Source organism: Podarcis melisellensis (assembly GCF_964234715.1).
Source record: "Podarcis melisellensis genome assembly, chromosome: 8".
Classification (NCBI taxonomy): Eukaryota; Metazoa; Chordata; class Lepidosauria; order Squamata; family Lacertidae; genus Podarcis; species Podarcis melisellensis.
This window is the reverse complement of record NC_138540.1, coordinates 21,811,931-21,835,989: the sequence shown is the minus strand read 5'-3', so window position 1 is coordinate 21,835,989 and position 24,059 is coordinate 21,811,931. Positions and strand designations below refer to the sequence as shown.

The window sequence follows — 24,059 nt, the reverse complement described above, 5'->3', positions numbered from 1 at the left end:
CAAGACTTTGGACAGCCACAATAGTGTAAATAACAAACAACTTCTGACCAAACACACTTTGTGTAAACAAAAGTAGTCAGGGGTTTTACAAAACTGGAATTAAGCTCTTGAAACTGACTGTGGTGAACAAGAAGTCAAGAGAAGCATAATTAGCCTCATTTTGACCCCTTCACTGGAATCCCTCCAAAAGGGAGATGGCACCATAGACTTCCCAGCTCTTCATGTGCATTTGTCTATGTTTGCATTAAAGGTGGGGTTACACACTGAATGCTGAGTTCATTGTGTTTACTTTTATACTCTACTTTCTCCTAAAGGTTCAGTTATATGTAGTTCAGTTCTTGGTCGAGTGATTAAGAGCAGAACACTGCTTACCTGTTTGGGAAATCCTCTTATGAGTTGTGCTGTGTCTGTGTGCCTTGGAGGTTAACTCGAGCAGATTACCAAAGCACTGAAATAGCTTCCTACCAGTAATATATATGGGCAGGCATCTATTATGCTGCACATAGATGTATACCTAGTTCCATGATTTGCAACAAGGAGTTAGATAATTGAGGCAGACTAGGTTCCAAATTGCCTAATTTGGAACAGTTTTCAATAGAAGTAATAGTAGAGGAATAGGAGAAGTTCTGTTTTTTTCTGGGCAGTGTGATGTATGGATGGGTGTCTTAAAAGTATCCAAGATTTTGAAAATGGACTTCCCATATATGAATGCAGCACCCCATTGCATAACATTGGCAACAAATTGCTCATCATTAGAATCCTTTGAGTACATTTATTACAGTTTTTCTTATGTTGATTGCAAGCTGCATTTTTAGGCGGTTGCTTTTTTAAAAAAAAGCTCCTCAAATCCTTAATGAAGATGCTCATTAGGACTGTTTTCTTAACAAACTATGAGCTAGACCTTGAGTATTTTCTCAGAAGCAGCCTGCATAATCATTGGGCAGGGTTCACCTAATGTGGCCTGTCAGTGGAACCTCTGACTTTCCCTCCCCTGCCCCATAATTCCGAAATTGGCTGGAGGGTGGGTGGGAGAAACTCTGAAACCGTGGAGAAGGGAAGGGGAGATTGCTCCATCTGGCAAGCTGAAAAAGCTTTTGCAAATGGAACATTTGTAATAGCGTGACATGGAATTCCACCCATTGTATCATCCCTCCCCCACATCCTTCCTAAACTAAATAAAATAGCTTAATGTTAAATATATCAGTATAAAAGACTGTTGTGGGACAACTCACAAATTATCTAGCCACTGTATACATAACTAGTTAAAGAAATTAATATCCATGTCTTTCTGCCTTCATTAATTCTAAATTTCTTTAAACAAAAATGAAAGGTTTTGGCTTCAGCAAGGAGACTTTCTGTATCTTGCTTTCCTGTGTGGCTCTCTTGTTTAAAATAAGAACAAATACACTGCACAGCAAGAGGTGTATTGAGAAGCTACAGTACAGCAGACATTTCTAAGGCTCTTCACCACCCTTTTATTATTATTGAGAAGCGCTATCTAACCTAACTGTTGACACACATTATAGTGAACTCCTATGCAAACCCCACTGAACTTAGGAATTTGTGAAAGGGCATACTTGCTGGTGCACTGGAAATCTGCTGTAGATTGTGTTCATTATCTCTGTGCAGTCTTGCTAGTCAATTACACTTCCTAACTGGTAGTCTCTCCCTCTACTCCCAGCTGTTTATGTCACATGTGTCCCTATACAACCCAGTTTGAATCTGAGCACTTAATAATTTCCTGTGTCACAGACAACATGAGAGTGGCATTAAAACCTGGAGGCTTTCTATATTTTACTCCTCTCCACCAGGCTGCAGCAGAGGGAGAGATGGGGTTGGGGGACACTTCACTGCCATGGCTGTGAGATCAGTAGAACGAAAGCCACTTCTGTTCCTTTCCCTCAACCATTTCCATTCTAAGTAACTTGAAATTAGTGCCTGGCTTCACCTATTTATTTTTCTCTTCTGTGTTGTCTATTAGATTGTAAGCCTGCAGGCTGGGACTGTCTTGTATTTAATATTTGTGCTGTGCTTTGTAAATTTCAAGTCCTTTTAAAATAATTATGATGAAAAAACACGTGTTAAAACAAGTCTTCCTACTTGGCATTTACATGGCTGCAGTGAGAGTGGGAAAGCAAAGTAAGATTCAAAGCAGCTGATTTTGAGGGGCCTTGGGGGAAAGCACCCTTGGCCCCCTGCTCCTCCCGTCTGTAATAAATAAATAAAAATGAAGCTTCTTCTACTTCACATGATTTTTGTAATGATATATGTGGTGAGAATTCTCAGGTGTATTTCACAATAGTACTTCTAGTTCATTTATTTGAAAATAGTTTTATGGTGACTGGCTGTAGGGTAGGGTTGGAGGATCTACAGCCAGTTAAGCCATGCATGATTTTTAGGGGGAGGATGTGGCTCTCTCAGAATGGCCCCCTACACTGCCACCCCTGGAAAATCCCTGTTCTGGTATGCCCCATTAGGCTTAGGAAAACAGGTCCCATTCCTGAAATGCTGCCTTTTTTCTAAGCCATTTGCTGGAGAAAGGGAGATAAGGGTAGGAATAAAAAAGAGATAAGAGAAAGGGAGGTTTAAATGACTGTGTGTGAGTGGGGATTGAATGGGTTAATGGAGGGGGTGGGATGGACAAGCTCACCACCAGCATGCAACCCCCAGAGATTTACCCACAAGGATAATTAATGCTCAGGCTGAAACAGGTTCTCAACCCCTGTTGTAAAGCATCACAACTTCGTTACTGATGTATTGATGGATACATCACTTGCTGCCTGATCCTTTAGTCAGTTAAGAGGTACTACTAGTTTTAAATCTCTGTTAGCTGCTTTAAAATCAGTAATGGAGTTCTCCAGTGGCTGTAATTGGCTACTTACAGCAGAAGGCTGGTTTTTTAAATTAAAACACACACACACACACACACACACACACACAGGTTTGGGTCTGTGCCCAGAGAAAGGGGTTTCAATTTTTTTTAAAAAAAAATCCTACTTAGCTTTATGAGATCTTAGTGCTTATTTTGTCACCCTAATTTTACTTCCACAGTTTGATAGTGAGAGAGAGATGTACATCCAGATTTAATATAATTTATTTTCTAAATTACTTGTGGATTATAAGATCCTCCTTTGAGACACATGTACTGGGTCATCCCAGTTTCTTCATTTTTCAGCACCTTGTGAAATCTATTCATATAAGTAGATAGTAGCTTAGGAGCAAGTCATGTCAATGAACATATTCCATTTTTCTGACACTCTTAATTCTCCTTTTTTTCAGGATGCTAGGAAAGCATGTGCTGATGCTACGTTGGCCCAGGTAGGTGGATGCTCAGTGAACATGTAGTCAAAAGTATCTTGGTGTTATAAAACTTTTTTTATAAAACAAACAACCCAAAAATTGCTTATATGAAGGACAAAGCTGAGGTATTTCAACTTGGTTTAATAGGAATGTTTTCTTTGAAAGGTTGCTGTATGATGACCATTTCGGTTTTCTTGGCAGCAGATGCTATACTTACCACAGAAAGCTTCCTTAAATCATCCTCATTTATCGCTGTCACCTGTCTGATTTATATGGAATGCTCTCAATTTTATAACTACATCACATTCTCAGTCTCATTCCCTTTGTGCTTTCTCCTGGAGGACTTAAAACATGGCTGAGGCTTACATTAGTGCAAGCTTTAACCCTGATTATTGCTAACCTGGGTATGCACAGGATTGAAGCTTGTTTCAAAACTGATTTGACTGTAAACACTGGTTAGCAATCATGGAAGATTCATGCCGGGGAGGGTGGTTGGAGTCCTGCAGCGTCCCCCTTTTAATCTGCGGTGCTTAAGGAGTTGCATCCAGTTCACAGATGCTGTCCCAAAATGCCTGGCATGTGATGATGGACCAACAACTATTGCCTTGAAGTGCTTTTTCTATTCAGCATCAGAGGGTGTGTAAAGCAGAAGACATCCAGAAAGGTAGTTGTGTTGGTCCATTGCAACAAAAGCAACAAAGAGCCTTGCAGCACCTTAATAAGAAGCTTCACCTTCTTGCTTATGCTGGGCTTTGTCCTTTAGATGTAGCCTTCAGTATGTCTAATGTTATAAGCATTGCTTGGCCATCTGTTGCCTTTCCCAGCATTAAGTTTGTTAGTCTTCAGATTTTTGAAGAAGAGGTCAAAAAATCAAAGTACATTAGACCTCTTGCAGCCAGTGGGGCAAGCTGCCCACACATAAAAAGGAGCCAACAACAACTAATGTTCCCAATTTGAATTCGGCTTCCTATTGCTTGTCCTTCTGAAGCTTTTTGGCCAGAATCTGAAGTTAAATGACACGATTATTATGATTATTCAATTAACTTTAGGGCCCCAGGGTGGGTTACAACAATTAAAACATAACTTAATTATTAAACCACATTTGCACAATGTTAAAAACAACTTTTAAAATACAGAAATTAGATGGGACCTCAAAATAATGGTGTGTGAGTAGAGGAAGGAGATGCCCGTTATTTGCTTCCACTGCTAATGTTGACTCAAAGTGATGTGAACTGCAAGACATTCTTTTTAGCACAATTTATGGGGAATCATTCATGTTTAACAGTTGCCAAAAAATGCTGAATGAACAGTCTTTTATATATGCTCTAACGTAGACTATGGGGACAGGGAGGGAGCTTCTAAGACCTGACATACAGCAGAGGAAGGCAATTATGAAGGAATTCTAAATCCGGAAAGCGGCCTGTACCCTACTAAGCTGCCTTGACAGATTTCAAGAGGAAGCAGGAATTCTTTGCCTGTGTCCTTTGGCTAAATAATTGTGTTACATGGAGACAGAACAAATATGCAGACAATTTTTTTAAGTGGGCTGTGCTACAAACTTTTCTGGCTTCACTGCAGTATGCTACAGAGAAGCCTTAAATTTAATTGGCCACAGTACAGGGAAATGTGTTGAAGGCATTTACCTCCCTTTTACTAGTGTTTTCCTAGAAGATACGATTATTTTAGACAACAAAGAATTCTCTAAAAGATTATTTTAGACAAAACCTGTAGCAGGGTTTTAAAAACCCTTATGGCAGTCTTTCCCAACATGGTGCTCTCTGATGTTTTGGACTGCAGCTATCAGGAATGATTGTGAGCTCAAGGGCACCAGGTTGGGGAAGGCTGCCTTATGGCATGAAGTCAGAGGTCACTTCTGTCAAGATGCATGAAATGATAGCCTCCATTGCTAGGTAGGAGTGTGAATGTATGGCTAATATACAAAACCAAAATAATATGGTTCCAGAAAAAGGGATGATGAAAGAACACCCACAATGCCTGTTGTTTCTGGGGATGTTTAAATATCTGCCCTTGACAAAAGCTGAGGGGAAAACATTCAGTCGAGCTAACATAAAAGCGCTGTGTTGGACTGGAATTATTAATTTTGAAATACTTTATAAGTGACCCTGTTATCTGTTGTATTTAAACCATAGAAGTTGGGGAAGCAAATTTTATTTACAGCTGACTTAATGTTTTGTTTTTCAATGTCCCTTAATCTGTTTTGAATATTACAATGAATATATTGCTCACTTGAATTATACAAGAGTTCCAAGTCAGTACCAGTAGATCTAATTTTGCTATGTAAGAGTTAGAATCATCTGGATTTATAACAGTCCTTAAGTAAGTCAGAAAGCAGACAGTGAAAAACGAAGCAGTGGAAATGCGAGTACTTTTCTGCTTAAAAAAAATAACCCTGCAAGTTGTCTTTCAGTTCTGTGATAATTCTGAACTGGGTAATCTGTGCCTTTCCCTATGTTGCTGGCTCCCAGTTTCCACCAGCCCTGTCCGGTATAACCTATAGTCAGATGATGGAATGTTGTCCAGCAACATCCAGAGGTTCCCAGGTTGCCCACCTCTGATAAATTATGCTTATACTAGAAGTTTGAAATGACAAGCTTGTTTGGGAAGAAGCAGTAGTAAGCACCTTTCAAAGCAGCTAGTAAGGTGTTTTGGTCAAGTTCTTTGGTGCAACAGGGAAAGAAATTCAGTAAGAGAGAGTAGTTTCAGTTAATGCTTCTTCAGTCAGGAAATGCATTTGCAGCTGGCAGTTATAAATATGCACAATTAACCTCCAATTTAGATCACAGCCAACATTGATCCAGTGGGTCGTATTCAGATGCGCACTAGAAGAACACTGCGGGGACACTTGGCTAAAATTTATGCAATGCACTGGGGCACTGATTCCAGGTGAGTTCCTGCACTGCAGAAGGACCGTCTTGAGTTGGTCACAACCTCTCAGCCTAATGATTGGGGGGGACGGGACGATGTATGCTACTTTGAGCCCCTTGGAGGAAAGGTGGGATAAAAATGTATAAATAAATGACTGGTCCTTGCTTGAAGGAATTTAAGAAGCAGACTGTAGACAGGTGGAGGGAGAGGAAATAAACTAGTGGCGGGAGGGTGAAATGAGGAAGGCAAAGATAACAAGGGATAACTAAGTCCAGAGATTGCAGTTGCAACAACAACACGTGTGTGTGTGTGTGTGTGTGTGTGTGTGTGTATCTGACTGCCAGTTTCTACCTTCCAACAGCCCTGGCAGACCTAAAATATAACCTTGGCATTTTTGGGATTCCCACTTGAAGATGTCACTTTTACCCCCAAAATGTGTTTCCTTTTACCCAAGACATAGATGTACATTTTACACAGCTGTACAAGGGATACATGTACATTTTACATAGGCAAGGTTCTGAAGGGCCATATGTTTGCCTAGCAGGAGAGATTTCCCACTAGCACCACCACTTAGTCTTGTGTGTAAAAGTACAGGCAGTTACTTCATAGGGAATTTCATAATTCTATTGCCCTAGTCTAGTACCAAAGGAATTGAGCAACACTGAAAACTAATAACATTTGTTCATCTATGACGGCAGCAAAACTGAAATCCATTTTCATATGTTGGTTTCTCCTTGCGTGGAAGAAATACAGATAGAAAATGCCTTATGGCTGCTCTAAAATTATTTCAAAATAATATTTCTGAAGCTCTCACACTTCTAAATATTCAGAGATCCAAAGCTGGCAGTGAGCAGAGTGAATATGCTGTTGTCATGGATTGCCAGAGCACAATCAATGTTCTCATAATTTTTTTTTTAAATTAAATATTTGTATATAGTGGATTTGTGTGCTCATAGTTAATAGTGATTAAATCAGCAGAAGCTGATGGGGGGGAGAGGGCTTTAATCTAATGAAAGCAATCTTATTAATTCACTTGAGCTTGTTTGTTCAAGTTAAATAATCTGCACTACTCTTAAGCACCTTACAGAACCCTAGATCTATCCTTAAGAATAGAAAAGACCTGGGAAGATGGTACACTAGAGGAAGTATGTCACTTCCAGTTGAATTCTGTCTGTTGCTTCCATTACTACAGTTTCGTAGGATATGTGTTACATTGGAAACATTCACAATGAGAGCCAGTTCAGTCCATTGATCAGTGGGCTGAAATATTTACTCTATCATGGACTCTCTGGATGACTTTGGGCAGATCCCGCTGCCTCAGTTTCTCAATATGTAAAAAGGACTTTCAATGGCAGCTTTAGATGATAACGAGAGTAAAGCATTTTGCTATCAAAATATACTGTCGAATTGATGAAGACTAATGTAGTCCAATGTAATTTGTCTTCCTGCACTTCTGATGTATGCTTTGTTTACATTTAACTTTTTATCTCTTTTCCCTAACCTGCCCTTCCAGGCTTCTCGTTAGTGCATCACAGGATGGCAAGCTTATCATTTGGGACAGCTACACCACAAACAAGGTGAGAGCAATTAATAAGGTTCAATGACTTAATTCCAACTTGGCTAAGGGAGGAAAAGCAAACTACAGGAAGAACGCTAATAAAACGAATCCTTCAGATTGTGTATTTTTGTTCGGCTTTTGTTTTATTCTGTGAAAGAAGGATCCGATGGAGGGGCAAATATAGACTAATTATAGACTAAAGTAATAGCTCAGGGTCCCGTCCACCCCCTCCCCCCTCTTTCGGAGATGAGAAGAAAGAAGCTAAGTAGCGGGTTTGTTTTCTTAGAGACATAAGCTGTGTGGGGCAAAGAATAGCTTCTGTGGTTCTGGCCTTTATAGTGAAAACTGATGGGGATACTCAAGATTAGCCTTGGCATCCTGGGTGCAGTTGCATGTGACATGGATCTTGATTAGAACAGGCTTAACACCTTTAACAGTGGTTAAACACTAAGTGATTTTGCATTTAGTTATATGGGTACTGAAAAGAGAAAGCAAGCACTGTAGTGATTTATGAACAGAACAGAAAGTTGGACTTAACCATGAAGTGATATTCTCATCAGCAGGGAATGAAGCTGACAAATGGAAGAAGGCAAGGCTAAACCAGGGGATGGGGTGGGATTGTTACGACCTTCCTTGAGATGAAAAGCATTCCAGTTACAGGAATTTACTCCAGCATAGAAATTGTTTATGAATTAAAAAAGAAAAAGGAAATCATTAACAAAAAAATAGTTGTCAACAATTTAATAGTAGTTACAAAGAAAAAATAGAGGGGCAGGAAGGAGAAATCAAAAAGTGTACCTAAGAGTTAATGTGGGAAGTTGCATAGGTGAAATGCACAATGGATGGATCTGTCTGCTCTACACCCAGCTTCCCATTCTTGGAAGGTGGAGGAATAGACAGCAAAGAGGTTGTCTAATATGTCATTTCAAGAACATGAACCCCAAAACAAATAGAAATGAATAACTCTTTATAGCACCTGTTGTAGGGCCCATATATGGAGGGGATAATTCAGCATGACCAAACTTGATGACCTTTGAATGTCATTTGAGGATGGAGATTGACCTGTTGACCACTTTGTGACTTTGGCCCAAGGCAGATGTGGTAGCCTTTCCACGCATGAAAAAAGGCTGATACACCCATGTGTATCCACACCTGTGCATAATAAGTTAGCCAATGTGTTCCCTAACCCCTATACTGATTATGCTTCTGGGGATTTCTTCCTTGCTCACCAATACAATGGTGCCTCGCAAGACGAAAAGAATCCGTTCTGCGAGTCTCTTCGTCTAGCGGTTTTTTCGTCTTGCGAAGCAAGCCCATTGACAGCTTAGCGGATTAGCGCTTTTAGCGGCTTATTGGCTTAGCGGATAAGTGGCTTAGAAAAAGGGGGGGGACCCGCAGGAACTCGCAAGACATTTTCGTCTTGCGAAGCAAGCCCATAGGAAATTCGTTTTGCGAAGCACCTCCAAAACGGAAAACTCTTTCGTCTAGCGAGTTTTCTGTCTTGCGAGGCATTCGTCTTGCGGGGCACCACTGTACTGGCAAATTGAGAGGCCAGGGTCCTGAGTAAGTCTAATGTAGACCTCGGGTGCTTGGCAAAAACTGTGTATATACTGTTCCTCATTCCTTGGTGAACACAATGAGGGTGGAATTGGTATCCTGATACTGTCAGATTCATCTTTGTTTTTTTCTGGCATAGGGTGTGGCTGCAACCTTTGGACAGTGCTGACTTGGAGTGATCTCTGGGAATTCTTTTCAAGGAACAATACAAAGTCCACGTAACAGTGGATTTAACTATATTGGACTGGGAAATCACTGTCCCTACATTTAGCTTGACCTCATTGGCTGCTAAAGTGCAGGGAATAAAATGTTTGGCATCTAAGCTTGCATTTGTCATCAGGGGCAAAAACCTTAGTCAAATTCTATAAATGCAGAAACATACATTTTGATGAGTTGCACATACCTGGAGTTCATTGGGTCAAAGGCTTGAAAACCTGAGCAATGGACACCCAGTGCCACCTTAATGCCTAAGGATTAGGGGCTCGTGAGATTTTAAGTAGAAAAAGCTTTACCTTTAGTTCTACAACTTTTGGAACCAAAATGCCAGAAATTAGTGTAGCAACAGGGCCATTCACTAGGGGAGACCCTTCAGAATTCCTAATGGTTTGCATGAGGCAGTTCTTATTTAAGCTGTTGCTATATAGAAGAGCTAACCAGCTCCTTGCTGTTGCCCTTGCAAATGATAGAGCAACCACTTTGCCACTAGTAACCTCCCAAGGGTAAAAACGGTGGTGGAAACAGAAGAGGGCTTAGAGAACTCTGTTGCTTCCCCCCCCCCCATCTGTAGTTGCCCTGCTCTCTTGGCACCTGTGGGCAATAGTTAGCAGCAGATACCATTTTTTGAATTTCTGGGGCGCTGCATTAATTGGTCTGCAATAACTTGCTACAGTCACTTACAGCAGATCAGAACCCCTGAGAAAAATTATCCTGTGGCTATGATTGTAATGAGGTAACTAATCTGCATTACACATTCCTGTTTCAGTGGGCAGGGACGGGGGAGAAATGAACACTTGCCCCCCCGCATACAGTGGTACCTCAGGTTACATACACTTCAGGTAACAGACTCCGTTAACCCAGAAATAGTACCTCAGGTTAAGAACTTTGCTTCAGGGTGAGAACAGAAATCGTGCTCTGGCGGCATGGCAGCAGCGGGAGGCCCCATTAGCTAAAGTGGTGCTTCAGGTTAAGAACATTTTCAGGTTAAGAACGGACCTCCAGAACGAATTAAGTTCTTAACCCGAGGTACCACTGTATTCTATATTTGCTCATGCCATCCACATGCTTCAAGACAGTATTATGAAAGTCAAGTGACTATGCAGTTCCCCAGTATTTGTCCTCCCGTGTGATCAAGCATAATTGCATACCTCCAAGAAGATCAAACGTTCCGAGATGGGAAACTTACCATAGTCCTGTTGTCAAATTACAGGCTATTGTCCTATTTATCTCTCGCCCCCTTGCTCCCCCTGCCCTGCCAAAAAGGGATAAGGAGACTTTTGTCAGTAAAGGGTATTAATCAAATCCAGGAAATTGGATGACAGTTCTGCAATAACCAGAATGTAGTTTTAGATTAGTATTTTTATAAGTCTTTGGCTAGATTACACATACGAAGTCATGTCTAAATATATCTCTAGCGACACTGCTGTAGCTAAGCAGTCTTGCACTTGTGCTGGATGTGATGGTGGTCCTAACAAAGAAGATGCCCGTAAAAAAGTGCCCTCTTCCAGTGATGCGTTTATGAGCAACCACTTTGAGGCATTTCATTGGCTGTCAGGGAGGGGATATATTCTTTGGTGATTAAATAGCTGTATTTTTAGTAATGAAGCATCACACCTATTGCAGTGACGTGCTCAACTAACATGTGCTGGGTCTTGATTTCTTTCTTCTTTTAATCCCTAAAAGAGAAAATGTTAAAAAAACAACAACTTCAAGGACTTTATTTCATAGTAAATCTCAGGGGCACACAAATAAATGCAGCAGCCCTGCCTCATGGAGCTTATAAGCATGAAAGATGGGAAGGTTTTGATGAGAAAAGGTAGAATTAAGCAGAGTTGCAAAAGCTTAGACTTGAAATGTGGAAATGTTACCGTTGTTGAAGGCAAAATAAATTTCAAATGCAGACTATGATAATATGTAGTTGGGATTGGAAAAAAAGCACAGAAGCCTGGGCTTCTGAAAATGTGATATTGATGGCTGGGAATGGGAAATTTTTCAATAATGGATGCAGGCTCCAAAATAGGGCCTTGGCTAGACAATTTGAAACCTCCATCAAATCGTCTTTGCAACCACCATGTGAACATAGAGCTTAGGGTTCTGTTTCTTGTAAACTTCTACTGCATGTAGCTATTTCTTACAGACAGGTTTCTGTCTAGTAAGAGACACAAGAAGAGCCTGCTGGATCACACCAAAGACCCATGTAGGCCAACGCCCTGTTCCCCACATTGGCCAACCAGACGCCTATGGGAAGCCGACAAGCAGGACATGATGGAAATATTCCTTTCCTGCTGTTGTTTCCCAGCAATCTTTAGAGGTTCACTGCCTCTTGTATTGTTTTAAAAAGGTTTTTAAGGATGTTCTGCAAATGTTGGAATGCAGTATACAAATTGACAAGTAATATTTATTCTGGAGCATGTAACCTTTTGCACAGGTCTGCTTTTGTTTCAGTGGGGTTTCTGCAGGAGAATTTTCTGGTGGGTTATTCCCCGCCCCAAAGTCAGATCTGTTTCTCTCCCACTACACTGCATTTAACTGTTAGCAAAGGAAAATAAATCTACAGCCTGGGTTGGCCACCTTTCTTTACCTCTTAATAATGGGCAAGGAATGTAACAAAATGGCAGCTTTACCCCCTCTTTTTTTCCCATTCTAGGTTCATGCTATTCCCCTGCGTTCATCCTGGGTAATGACTTGCGCATATGCTCCATCTGGAAACTATGTGGCCTGCGGTGGTCTTGATAACATTTGTTCCATTTACAACCTGAAAACACGTGAAGGCAATGTACGTGTAAGCCGTGAACTGGCTGGCCATACAGGTGAGTGTGTTTTTGCTTCAGTTAGCTCTACAACATGGGTAGGCAAACTAAGGCCCCAGGGTCAGATCTGGCCCAATCGCCTTCTAAATCTGGCCTGCGGATGGTCTGGGAATCAGTGTGTTTTTACATGAGTAGAATGTGTCCTTTTATTTAAAATGTATCTCTGGGTTATTTGTGGGGCATAGGAATTCTTTCAAAAAAAAAATCCAAAATATAGCTTGGCCCCCCACAAGGTCTGAGGGACAGTGGACCGGCCCCCTGCTGAAAAAGTTTGCTGACCCCTGCTCTACAACATGCCTGCAACATGTCTTTTTAAACAGTGTCTCTCTCCCCCCCCCCCCCGGTGGCATCTCTTGAAAGACTTACATCTTGCTTGTGCGTGACACATGGCTTTCACCAACCTAGTGATATTTATTTCTGCCACCTTCCCCCTCCTCACATTTTCACCTTAAAAAACAAAAACACAAAAGCTAGGGGACAAATTTAGCAATAAATCCATAGTTTTACGGGCAGTTACGTTACTAAAAAGCATTAATGGTTTCCCTTGTCTTCTGTAAATCTTGTTGTCTAGACATTCCTCCCAAACCTGGTCTTTTAAAAAAAGCAAACATTGCCACATCCAACACTATATAAACTAAAAATAATCTTTATGTAGCAAACATTATGATAGGTGCTTAAGCATTTTGTTTCCTTATTTTCCAGTACCATTCTGACAGGTTCCTTTATTTAATAGATTAAAATCCTGATGTATTGTCTTCTAAAGACTGAGCATATGTTTTTCACTTTGGAAAAAGTTCCAAATTATTGGAACTTTCATCAGGCTTTAGTTGGTCTGTGTGTGTGCTGCTCTATGCCCATTTTTCCACTATGAGCTAAATGGTTTGTGTGCCAGCTAACTGGCATGACTACTTCCAGGGAATCCTGAGTGCAGTAATTTATTGAGAGGTCTGAGAATTCTGTGTTGAAGATGCCTACTCCTCCCTCAAACTACAGTTCCCAGAATTCCCTAGAAAGGGGAATAATTGTGTAGCTGCTTCATGGTGTAGATGTTCATCTGGACAGCAGAGGGAGATTGCAAAAGAGCTAGTCTCTTAGATATGCTGAGTCCTCTGGTGTTGATGTATTGCCTGTGTGGACTTTGGAATTGAGTTTCCTGCCTTTACTTAGACACTGGTGCTCCTTGGTGTACGTTTATGCAAATGGGCACAATATGTAACATTCGGTGAAGCCCCCACAAAGTTTCAGTTTGCTCCTGAAATTAGTAGTAATACATCAGATGAGCTGCAGAAGAGAACTGGCTCAGGAGGAATTCCATCTTGCAAGGTTACAGATTCCTGCCCCCTCCCCCCGCCACCTCTCCCCGAGCTATGTCACATTTTTACGCCGTCTTTTGTTTCTGTAAAAGAACAAAATCTCAAGGTGCGGCCAAGCGCAGAGGCCTCTTCCTCCAGAGGTTGCCAGCTTGGCTCCGGAAAAACCTTTAACAGTTCTTAAGAGGAAACCTCAGGCGGGCTCTGTGTCTTGCTGGCTTTCCACCGCTGCAAGGCTTTACTGATACAGGCTAAAGGGAGCTCTCTGAAAACTGCTCACAGAGGGGAACTAAGGTTACTCGGCAATGAATAGTTATTTATAATCCAGCAAAGCCAAAGTGTTCAGAACTCTCAATTTAATGTAATGAATAACAAATGCCGTATTCAAACTGGTGTTTGTGGTGCATTTCTTGCATCGTCTTTTAGCTGCTTCATAGGAACTCTGTGCTATTATAGGTACCTATGAGCAGTTAAAACTGATTCTTGGCAGTTTTGATAATGCAGGCAAATCATGTTCACAAAAAAAGCTCTTCGTAGGAGGCAAAAGAGAAAAAGAGTGAATAGCTGTTGTGATGGGATTTTTGTTTTGTTTGATCAACCTTTTCTTTGAGCATAAGGAGAGGACACCTGATAGGCCTGTACTTCTGGTGAACTGCTGTTTGACACAGCTCTAGCTACTTTCAAAAGCGGCCGGAGCCTTTGCATTCTGGAATTATGGTCTCTGCTGAATTGATCTGTCTATATAACTAGTTTATTGCAAACACAGTTCAAGGAGCTTGGGGTGAGGGCAAAGTGGCCAGTCATGTTAGTAACAGCTGTGGGACCAGTCCTCAGAAGTTGATGTGTTTAATCTGTGATTCTAAGAAGCAGTACTGCGACGTAGAGCAGGAAGAAGTTCAGAAAAGAGAAACCAAAATGATCAAGGGGCTGGAGCAACTCCCCTGTGAGAAAAGGTTATAACATAGTGGGGGCTTTTTAGCTTAGAAAAAAAGAAAGTAAGGCAGGGCATGATAGAGGTGTGCAAAATTATGCATGGTGTGAGAAAAGCAAATGCCCTTCTTCGCAGAGCATGTAATTCAAGCTATGAAATTCACTCCCCCTGGAGGCAATGGTGGCTGCTAACTTGAATTATTATGACAGAAGATTAGGCAAGTTCATGGAAGATAAGGCTATCAGTGCATGCGATCCAGGATGGTTATGTTCTATCTCAAGAGTTTGAGTCAGTATGCTCCTGAACACAAGTTGCTGGAAATCGTAAGTGGCGAGAGTGCTGTTGTGCTCATCTCCCTATTTGTGGGCAGAGGTGTTAAATTAGTTGGGCCTTTGGCCTGATCCAGCAGGGCTTTTCTTATGTACTTATAATACTTTACTGTGTGAAAGTTTTCCCCGAAATACGTTAAAGATACTTAGGGTCCTTTGGCCCTGGCCTATATCTTCGTCTTGCTGTTGGAGAAAAGAAGGTGGAAGGTAACAAAAACAATGGGTGTGAGATGCAAAAAGGAATTGTCCATATTTAAAAACATTTCTTTCTTTTTTAATCCTCTTCCTGCTGCAGGTTACTTGTCATGTTGCCGTTTTGTGGATGATAATCAAATTGTTACCAGCTCTGGAGATACCACTTGGTAAGGCGCACACCAATAGTGTTACTGTAGAGATTGGCTTATATGCTAAACAAATTTAGGGAGCGCCTTTTCTCTAGTGTCTACTCCTTGCTTTGCTCGCTTTCAACTATCGAGGCGATTTAATAAGCATTGATCTTTAGGACTTGCCAGTCTGAGAACAGGACAGTTTAAGCATACCTTTCCTTCACATGAATGCTATTCCTGTTTGCATGTGCGAATGTAGCATATACATTTAATGTTAGGATAAATAGATTCAGAAAACTGAAGTTAAAAAAACACAGCCAAAAAGAGTTTTGTAGACTAGAGTCAATATTTTTACTGCTATACCCTTGCAGTCTTCACTGTTTTGTTTGTCGTGGGGGTTGTGTTCCAGGACATTGAGTGTGACGACAGAGCATGTATAAGCCTGCCCCTGCCCCCATTTCCTGCCACTTCTGGGTTCGTGGCGATGCGGGAGTGCACAGTTTCGCATGCCTTGAGCGTGCGCAAAATGGTCGCTACCTGTATGTAGTTTCTTAGGGCTCTTGATTCCTTTGAGAAAGAGAGCTCTAACTGCAAAGAAAATGAGTCTCCCATCTGGAAAAAGTCTACTTGCCTGTGTGTTCAAAATGTTTTCATTGGATCTTCAAAACATGCTGGTATCTAAGGTGGCAGATTCACTGTTTTATTTTTTATTGTAAACTTCCCACAGATCTTCATGTTACCCCTCTGTCTGTTATATGTTCATCTGAGAGTGTACTTCCTAGTATAGTTATGCACCCAGAAGCGCCTCCCCCCGCCCGAGGATTATTTTTTTTAAGAGCACTCCTGTCGTGTGTGTCCTCACCTTTAATCTGCCTATATGAAGGCCTACCACCTCAGTGCAAGCAAGGCTAAAGTGAACCACTATTTTAGACAAACCACAGTGTCTCGGCCTTATTTTCCCTAGTGTTATTTCCTAGTATTGCTTTTCTTTTCCTTTCCTAGATTTCTGTTACTGAGTTAATAATATGTAAACAAACAATTGGAAGCACTATATAAATGCTTGCCTTTTTTACTACGATGGTCACCTTTTTCATTTTGGATTCTCCTTAAACCTTTTCTCCGCCAGCGCCCTTTGGGACATAGAAACAGGCCAGCAAACAACCACATTTACTGGTCATACCGGAGATGTCATGAGCCTGTCCCTCGCTCCTGATTCCAAATGTTTTGTTTCTGGTGCCTGTGATGCCTCTGCAAAGCTGTGGGATGTCCGAGAAGGGATGTGCCGGCAAACCTTCACTGGGCATGAATCAGACATCAATGCCATCTGTGTACGTAAGAACTTTATGGGGAGGAGATGGGATTTTGACAGTGTCTTCATGCATAGCAGGTGGCTGGCAGTTCCTATGGACATCTTCTTAGTAAACTGTCTTTTTTAATAATTTGTAAAATACTATTCCAAAATTGAACATAAAAACAGTTATTTTATTTCATGAGTGGTATCCAGCTAATTTCCACTTGCCCAGCAGAACATCACCCCCTTGCTTGCTCTCCCTGTGCATGCCCTGTGTCCTCCCCACATTCGCTCCAAAGGTTTTGGGGAACCCCTAGAAGAGAAATAGCGGGGAGGAGAGTGGGGATGTTCTATTGCACAAGTGGAAATCCTTGCATTGACAGAATGCATTGCAATCCAGCTATGCTGGATACAACCCCATATTTCCATATGAAAAATGAACACATCCTTCTTGTTATTACATCAGATTGCTCCTATAAATAACTCAACCCAAATATTTACATATATCTGCCCATTATTCTGGTATTGGAAAATCACAAGATCTTCTTGATGGAACTTGAAACAGCTTCCCAGCTGTTGTTGAAGCCTCTTCCAGACTAGAGCATCTTTCCTGTGTGTTACATCCTTGTTTCTCTTTTTTCTCTCAAGTTCTTCCCAAATGGCAATGCATTTGCCACGGGCTCTGATGATGCTACATGCCGGCTCTTTGATCTCCGTGCTGACCAAGAGCTGATGGTTTATTCCCACGACAACATAATTTGTGGCATCACCTCTGTAGCTTTCTCCAAGAGCGGCCGTCTCCTCCTAGCTGGCTATGATGACTTCAACTGCAATGTGTGGGACACACTCAAAGCTGACAGAGCAGGTAATGCTTCTAGTGTCTCTTGGACTAAAAATAGGGAGTGGGGAAAGAAATGTGTGTGATTAAGGAACAAGCAGGGTGCTTGAACAAAAGAGGGTGAAGTAAGCAACAAGATGGAGAAGAATAGAGAACTGAAGCTGTGCTCCCAATTGTTGAGTGGAAGTGGGGGGAATCAAATCCATGATCCTCAACTTCGGACACTTGCCTATTATTATTATTATTATTATTATTATTATTACATTCACCCTGAGCAGGTCACACCATTATGACAAAATTTTTAAAACCATTTAAAACAAGTTAACACTCACAAAAATAACGTAGGTTCTAAAAATACCTCAAGGGTGAAAAGCCAGGGTCAAAAGGTGTGTCTTCAACATTCACCAGAAACTGTATAATGAAGGTGTTGGACACACCTCTGTGGAGAGGAAGTTACACAACTTAGGGGCTGCCACAGAGAATGTCCTCTGCTAGGCTTGGATCACCACCACCCAAGCCTCAGAGCAGAGGAACGATCAAGAGGGCTCCTTTTGCTGCTCTTGGCACCTAAGAGGGTCTGTGGGGAAGGAGATAATCTCTGAGGTATTGGGGCCTAAGTCATTCAGAGCTTTAAACGCTGGTGTGAGCACCTTGAATTGGACCCAGAGACAAAGTGGCAACCTGTGCAGCTGTTTTAAAATAGGTTATATGCAGTCTAAATGGAACCTCAGCAGAAATCTGACTGCTATTGAAGGTTCCAAGTTGTCTTCAAGGGCCACGTAGAACTTACTGCAATTTTAGTCAGATTAGGGGCCCCCCTATAGCATCCAAAAACAAAAGTTAAGACAGCCACTCCCCTCTGGTAATTTGAGTGCTAACCTGGGGCACCCTAGGCTAGCGAAGGCATGGCAGTGGTAAAAATAACCTGAAGCCAAGCTACACAATCAGCAAAATAATATGGTTCAAATCTCACATCAGATGGTAGCTGTGGGAATCCATATAAAACCATATCGTACTTACTCAACCTGTCGATTCTGGGCAGGTAATGATCCAAATAAGATACAGAAATAGCCTAGATTCTACAAAACAGACACCTGAAGCCCATATTGACTGCTGATCACTAATTGCTTTGATGTTGTATTTCTAAAAGCTTTACGTTCCTTTCAAATGCAGCACTTGGGATTGAATATATAAATTCCTATGCAAGGGCTTCAGTTGCATAATCAATCATTTTCAAACATTTTGGTAACGTGTGGTAGGAGAAGGCAAGGAAAGAAGAAATCAGAAAGTGAGCGCAGGGAAATAAGCACACACTTTGGACCTCGGAGAGTGAAAGGATAAGTGTGTGTGCTCGCGTGCATGTTCCATATTGCGGCTAACAAAATGGAAGTGGTCCACCATTGTTCCAAAGAACTAGCACCTGTGCAATATTAATGTTTTGACATTACCTCATGATGATTCATACGAAGAATTGTCAGTTCTGTTGCATAGAAATACTTAACTGATGTTTAGTATTCACACTGTGAGTTTGTTTGTTTGTTTGTTTGTTTGTTTGTTAGGTACCAGTAACTCTGTTAATGATTTATAGCTGCTGATTTTTATGAACTTAAAATATTGTGCTCAGCAAAATGCTCCCTCTCTAAATGGAATTTTTTTTATGTTCTCGCTCTTAAACATTGTTTCCAGAGCTTCCACTGTTCATGTACCTTAACGTGACATTCCCCCCCCCCCTTTTGGTATTTACTAATTATAATGGTGGGGGATCTGTCGTGTATCCCCAGAAACCACACCCTCCCATAACAGAGGAGCCAGTACTTGTCTGCTTGATATTACTATTCCAAGAAGAGAAGAAATGTGTAAGAACATGGCAATTTCTTTAAAAGAAAGCTGCCTCTTTACTATGCTACATCGTAACAGAGCAGCCCTTCCAGCAGCTGGTCCTTGCTAGCTCTTTAGTTTCTTGAGTGAGCATACTTTGTCCTCAATCATAAACACCCTGTTCATTTTGACAATTATCCGCACCAAAATAGCCCCCTGCCATTTGGACCTGGTTTCATGTGTAGCAGCATGTTTGTGACCATAATCCGTTCCGGAGGTCCGTCTGGAGGTCAAAACAGGTTGCTGGGAGAGGCACCATTGTGTGCAGGCACGAACGGTGATTGCCCACTCCTGGGCATGCGCAAATGGCGATCGCCACTTACGCGCATGCGCAGACGGCAGCAAACCCGCGGTTACTTCCAGGTTTGCCGCAGTCGCAACTTGGAATGACCGTAAGAAGAGGCGGTGGTAAGTAGTGGTTCGACTGTATTCTCCATCATGCCATTGGTCTCCAGGCTTTGGCTGTCTCTCATAATGTGTAGGATTCTGGTGCTTGAGGCTTAGATGCTGCTGACTCAGACTTCATTGAGGTTTCTGTAGCTGCCCGTTTATGCCTTGTGCAGACGGCTTCACTCTTTGGTTTTTTAGTGTGACAACCGGCTTGGAACCATGATGGGCTGTGATTTGTTTGTACTCGCTCGCTTTAACTGAAATCTCCAGAACATCTCTGATTGAGATCCTGTGTACAAGAGTTTCTCTGCGAATGTCACAGTATGGGCAGCACTTGATGTGCAAGGAGATATGCTTGTCCAAAGCTTTCTCCTTTCACTCAGTTTAGCAGAGAGGTTTGTACATCTGGGGCATCGCCATGTGCATAAAGAACCTCCAGACTGGAACAGCTGAGCAAACCTGTTGAAAAGGGAGCGCTTGTGCATCACTGTCATTGAAAGTTGCTTTCTCCCAATTACCAAAGAACAACTTAAATCCTGAGAGCCAAGTAACAGGCTCCACTTATACTTTTTATTTTATTTTTTGCATATTTCTCTTGATGTTGGAAGATGCAGAATCTGAAACTCTTTTGCTTTTGTTTCTCTGTTCAATTTCTAGGCGTCCTAGCTGGCCATGATAACCGTGTCAGTTGCTTAGGTGTAACTGATGATGGCATGGCGGTGGCAACAGGATCGTGGGATAGCTTCCTCAAGATCTGGAACTAAAGTCTGTAGGTACCTTTAAAAAAAAAAAGATTGGGGGGCGGGTCTAACATGCTCTCTCCCTACCCCACCCCTTTCTCTCACACACTGAGGCTGTCTCCTCTTTCTAGGCTTCTATGATTGGGATGTGTTGTTCATGAAGTGTAAAGTGCTCATTGGCTTACAAAGCTTGATGGCTCCAGGATGCCAGTTGTTGGCTAACCACAGTGGGAGAGTGCTGTTATCCTCTTCTCCTGCTTCTGAGCTACCCAATGGCATCGGATTGGCCTTTGTAGGAAATAGAATACTGGACTACCTAGGTCTTTGGTCTGATCCAGCAGGACTCTTACATGTAGACGTTCAAGGGTGTTCACATTGAAATATTCCCCCCCAAACTCTTCTCACCCCCAGGCAGGTGTGGGAGCTGTGCGTAGAAGCAGCCTGGTGTCCATAAAATGATTTAATCCAGAGTACATAATACAGATTAAATGTCCTTGTTAATGTAAATCCGGGCCTCTCTTAACATGCTGAGTTGATGCTTGAGCGAATTCCAAGTAGTGTGTAAATAAATGTGTTGCATCGTTACATAGCTGTGAAACTAGCTTTTGATAGGAAATGAATAGGGTAATGGATTTAATATCTGGGGAAAAAATCTTAAGTATAAATGCAAGGTCCAGGTTGGTTTTAAAATAATTTGGAAGAGAGGGAAAGGATTAGCATTAGAAGTTACTGATGATGATCATTAACAAAACCTTTTGTATGTGTTCTGTGTCAGAATAGCAGTGGACTCCACGCTGACTGGAAGACTTTTCCAACGGTTGAAAATTTAAAATAATGTATCCAATCCAACCATACTAACTTGGACACCCCCCTTTGCCTCCCCCCTCCCATCTTACCCAGCCACCAAAGGGCAAGATCTTTCACGTCTCCTACTGCTGAAATGAAGAGCACAATTATCTCTAAAAGAAGAATTTCTGTGGTTATATACAAAATAGAAAAAGAAGTAAAATTGTGCATTCCTTTTGGGACCACCTTTCGTCTAGAAAACTAAAGGAAAAAAACACATTTTGTTTAAGCATGTCCAGACAAAAAATGAGAAAAAAAAAATCATTGTGAAGCAGACAACTTTTAACTTTCACTGTAGTTTAAAGATTGCAAACCATTGATTTGGTTTTACTGACTTTATGAGTTGGGGGTGGGAGGGCCTTGTTTTATCTCACTTTCAAACTTTGAAGTCGTGTTTGTAGCAGGGTTGATATCTACTTTTTGTCCATATTTCCATTTCCTTTTTTTTTTCTTTCGTGCAATTTGATTTTATGGTCAATTGTTGAGCCAAGCCAAGACAAGGGAGTCCAAACCCAGATACATCTGGGATTGTTAATGCTGTAAATTTAGTCCCTGAAGTCTTTTTATTATTATTATTATTTCTGTCTTAGTGTCACAAATTGTTGCACAAATACTGCATATATAGGATAATGTTAAGATAACCAAGCACACGCTGTACATGGTATTGAATGTTTTTTTTAAAATCACCTTTTATGGGTAACAAAATGCAAACTCTAGTTTTTTCCACCCCACCTCACATGTTATTACTCTCTTATTTTGGCATAGTATGGATTTCTTATGCCCACTTGGAGGGTGCTTCATAGCCTAACACTACCCCATAATCTCAATAAACAAACAAGATTCTGTGGATTTGGGCTTTTTCTGGGGGGTGGGAGGTATTGAAAAGAGAAACCTGTTCAGCGCTTGGCTATTCCATCAATTCTTTGTGTATGAAACAATGTACAAATTAATGTTTTTGGAAATAATGATCTTAAAAAAAACTTTCTAAGTTAAACAAGAACAATGGAAAGAGAGAAAATTTGTTTTGGTTTGCCATATTGGGTTGGATTACTCTTTAGAATCGCATGCTGTAGAAATGCTCAAGTGCATATGAGACTAATGTGTCCTTATGTGTTTTCTTTCAAGAAATAACCTGTTTTTTGTTTTGTTTTTTAATTTGGAAAAAAAAGCTGTAACCATTGCTGATCTCCTCATTTACTGTTGCTACTCTGTGCATTAAAACAAAAGGATGGAAAGTACTGAGCTATGCACATTCTGGAGTAGTGTGATAGATAAATCACTATTCTTAATTTGAAAGGAAAAGGAAAAAAACCCAACCACTTAACTTTAAACAATCACTGTAGATTTGATTCTAGGGTGGGGAAGGGAGAGGAATAACATGCTTTTAAATTCCTAACATGCCTGTTGACTTTAGTCAAAGGAGCCCTTTTTATCAGGTTAGATTTTCCTTTCCCCTAACAAGCAACCATTCCTGGCTTTGTGTTTTGAAAATGAAAGAAAAATACAAAAAAAAAAATCTAAAACAGCGCTTTGGGCAGCAAATTACTCTGTCTAACGTTGTTCCTCTCTTTTTCACTGTACTGGAATTCTCCCCCCACCTCTTTGCTACAGCAATGGCTATTATCCATTTTGGGGTGTGTCTCTTCCTCTCCCCACCCTCCCTCTGGCAACACTCTGTACAAAATGTGCTGTAATTGTGCGTTTTTAGGCCTGGATTTGGCATTTCAAAAAACAACAAAAAAATGAAGAAAAAAACCCCTCTTCTTCCCCTGCGCCCTCCCCCCTTTATGGAACTATTCTCAGTAGAGCTTTCTCCACACCCTTGTATCCTTCACCTTTTGTATTTAATTTTAAAGTCAGTGTACTTCAAGAAAGCTGGATGCAAGATAGATACTATATTAAAATGTACTGTTATTTAAGATGTAATAAAGCAGTTTGACATGAGTTGTCTTGGGCCGCTTGTTTTTCTCTCCCAAGTTGTAACTGAGATCATAATGGTTCCAAAATGGCAGCCAACCTTATTGTACATTGCCCTCAACTCTTACAAGCAGGAGTCAAAACTGCAACTTCAAATTAACTAAGAAATCCCCACATCCGGAGCTGGGGTGGAATATTCCTCAGGTCATATGAACTGTTGACCTGAAGTGGAGTGTGAGGAGGTGGTAGCTTGATCTTCTAGAGCATGGCTTATTGCCTAGAGCATTGTCATCCCTCTGCTTCAGAAGGGAAGGGGTTGGGGTAATGCTGTTTGCTTAGAGTATGTCTTCTGGATCCCCTCCAACCTCAGTTTTATCAATTTATACGCAACATCTATGCCTGTTACCCACCTTATGCCCTTGTCGTTAACTTATTATTAGTGATAGTCAACTTTCTCAACCCCTGCCAAAAAAACCCCACAACTTACTACAATAGTAAGATCTGCAATAAATCCAGCATAAAGACAAAATAGAAAAATGTAAACTCACCCCAGAGATGCACTCCATTGTCTCCTGAGGCAGATGGATGCAGACAGAAATGTTTTTGCCTGGCACCTAATGATGGTACCAGGAGAGCCTCCCTGGGGTGATATTTCCACCAGTGGGGAGCCACCTCTGAAAAGGCCTGTTCTCGTGTTGCCACCCTCTGGACCTCTCCTGGAAGGGGCACACAGAGAAGGGGCTCAGATGACAAACGCGGGGCCCGCATCGGTTCATATGGGAAGAGGCATCCCTTGAGGTATTGGTGTCTTGAACTGCTTAAGGCTTTATTTGTCAAAACTGGCACTTTAGAGTTGGGTCTGGAATTTAGCTGGTAGCCAGTGCAGTCAGGCCTAGGGTAGGGGTTATGTGCTCAGACCATCTTGCTCATGTGAGC

At 41.4% G+C, this 24,059-nt stretch overlaps 1 protein-coding gene across 8 annotated transcripts in view; it reads left to right on the top strand.

Annotated features, from left to right (window-relative positions):
- Window positions 1–23,150, top strand: part of GNB1 (G protein subunit beta 1) — a 68,413-nt gene extending 45,263 nt beyond the window's left edge. For 3 of the 8 annotated variants that reach the window (XM_081923801.1, XM_081923804.1, XM_081923803.1), the window contains 9 exons: window positions 3,280–3,318; window positions 6,098–6,204; window positions 7,700–7,763; window positions 12,165–12,327; window positions 15,193–15,259; window positions 16,350–16,551; window positions 17,163–17,379; window positions 20,278–20,389; window positions 21,136–23,150. In XM_081923801.1, the coding sequence (XP_081779927.1) occupies window positions 3,280–3,318; window positions 6,098–6,204; window positions 7,700–7,763; window positions 12,165–12,327; window positions 15,193–15,259; window positions 16,350–16,551; window positions 17,163–17,379; window positions 20,278–20,384 (966 nt within the window). In that variant the 3' untranslated portion in view covers window positions 20,385–20,389; window positions 21,136–23,150. Of the gene's footprint in view, window positions 1–3,279; window positions 3,319–6,097; window positions 6,205–7,699; window positions 7,764–12,164; window positions 12,328–15,192; window positions 15,260–16,349; window positions 16,552–17,162; window positions 17,380–20,277; window positions 20,394–21,135 lie in introns of all 8 variants that reach the window. The other 5 variants (XM_081923808.1, XM_081923805.1, XM_081923806.1 and 2 more) reach the window with 5 other exon arrangements.
- Window positions 23,151–24,059: the final 909 nt, after the last annotated feature.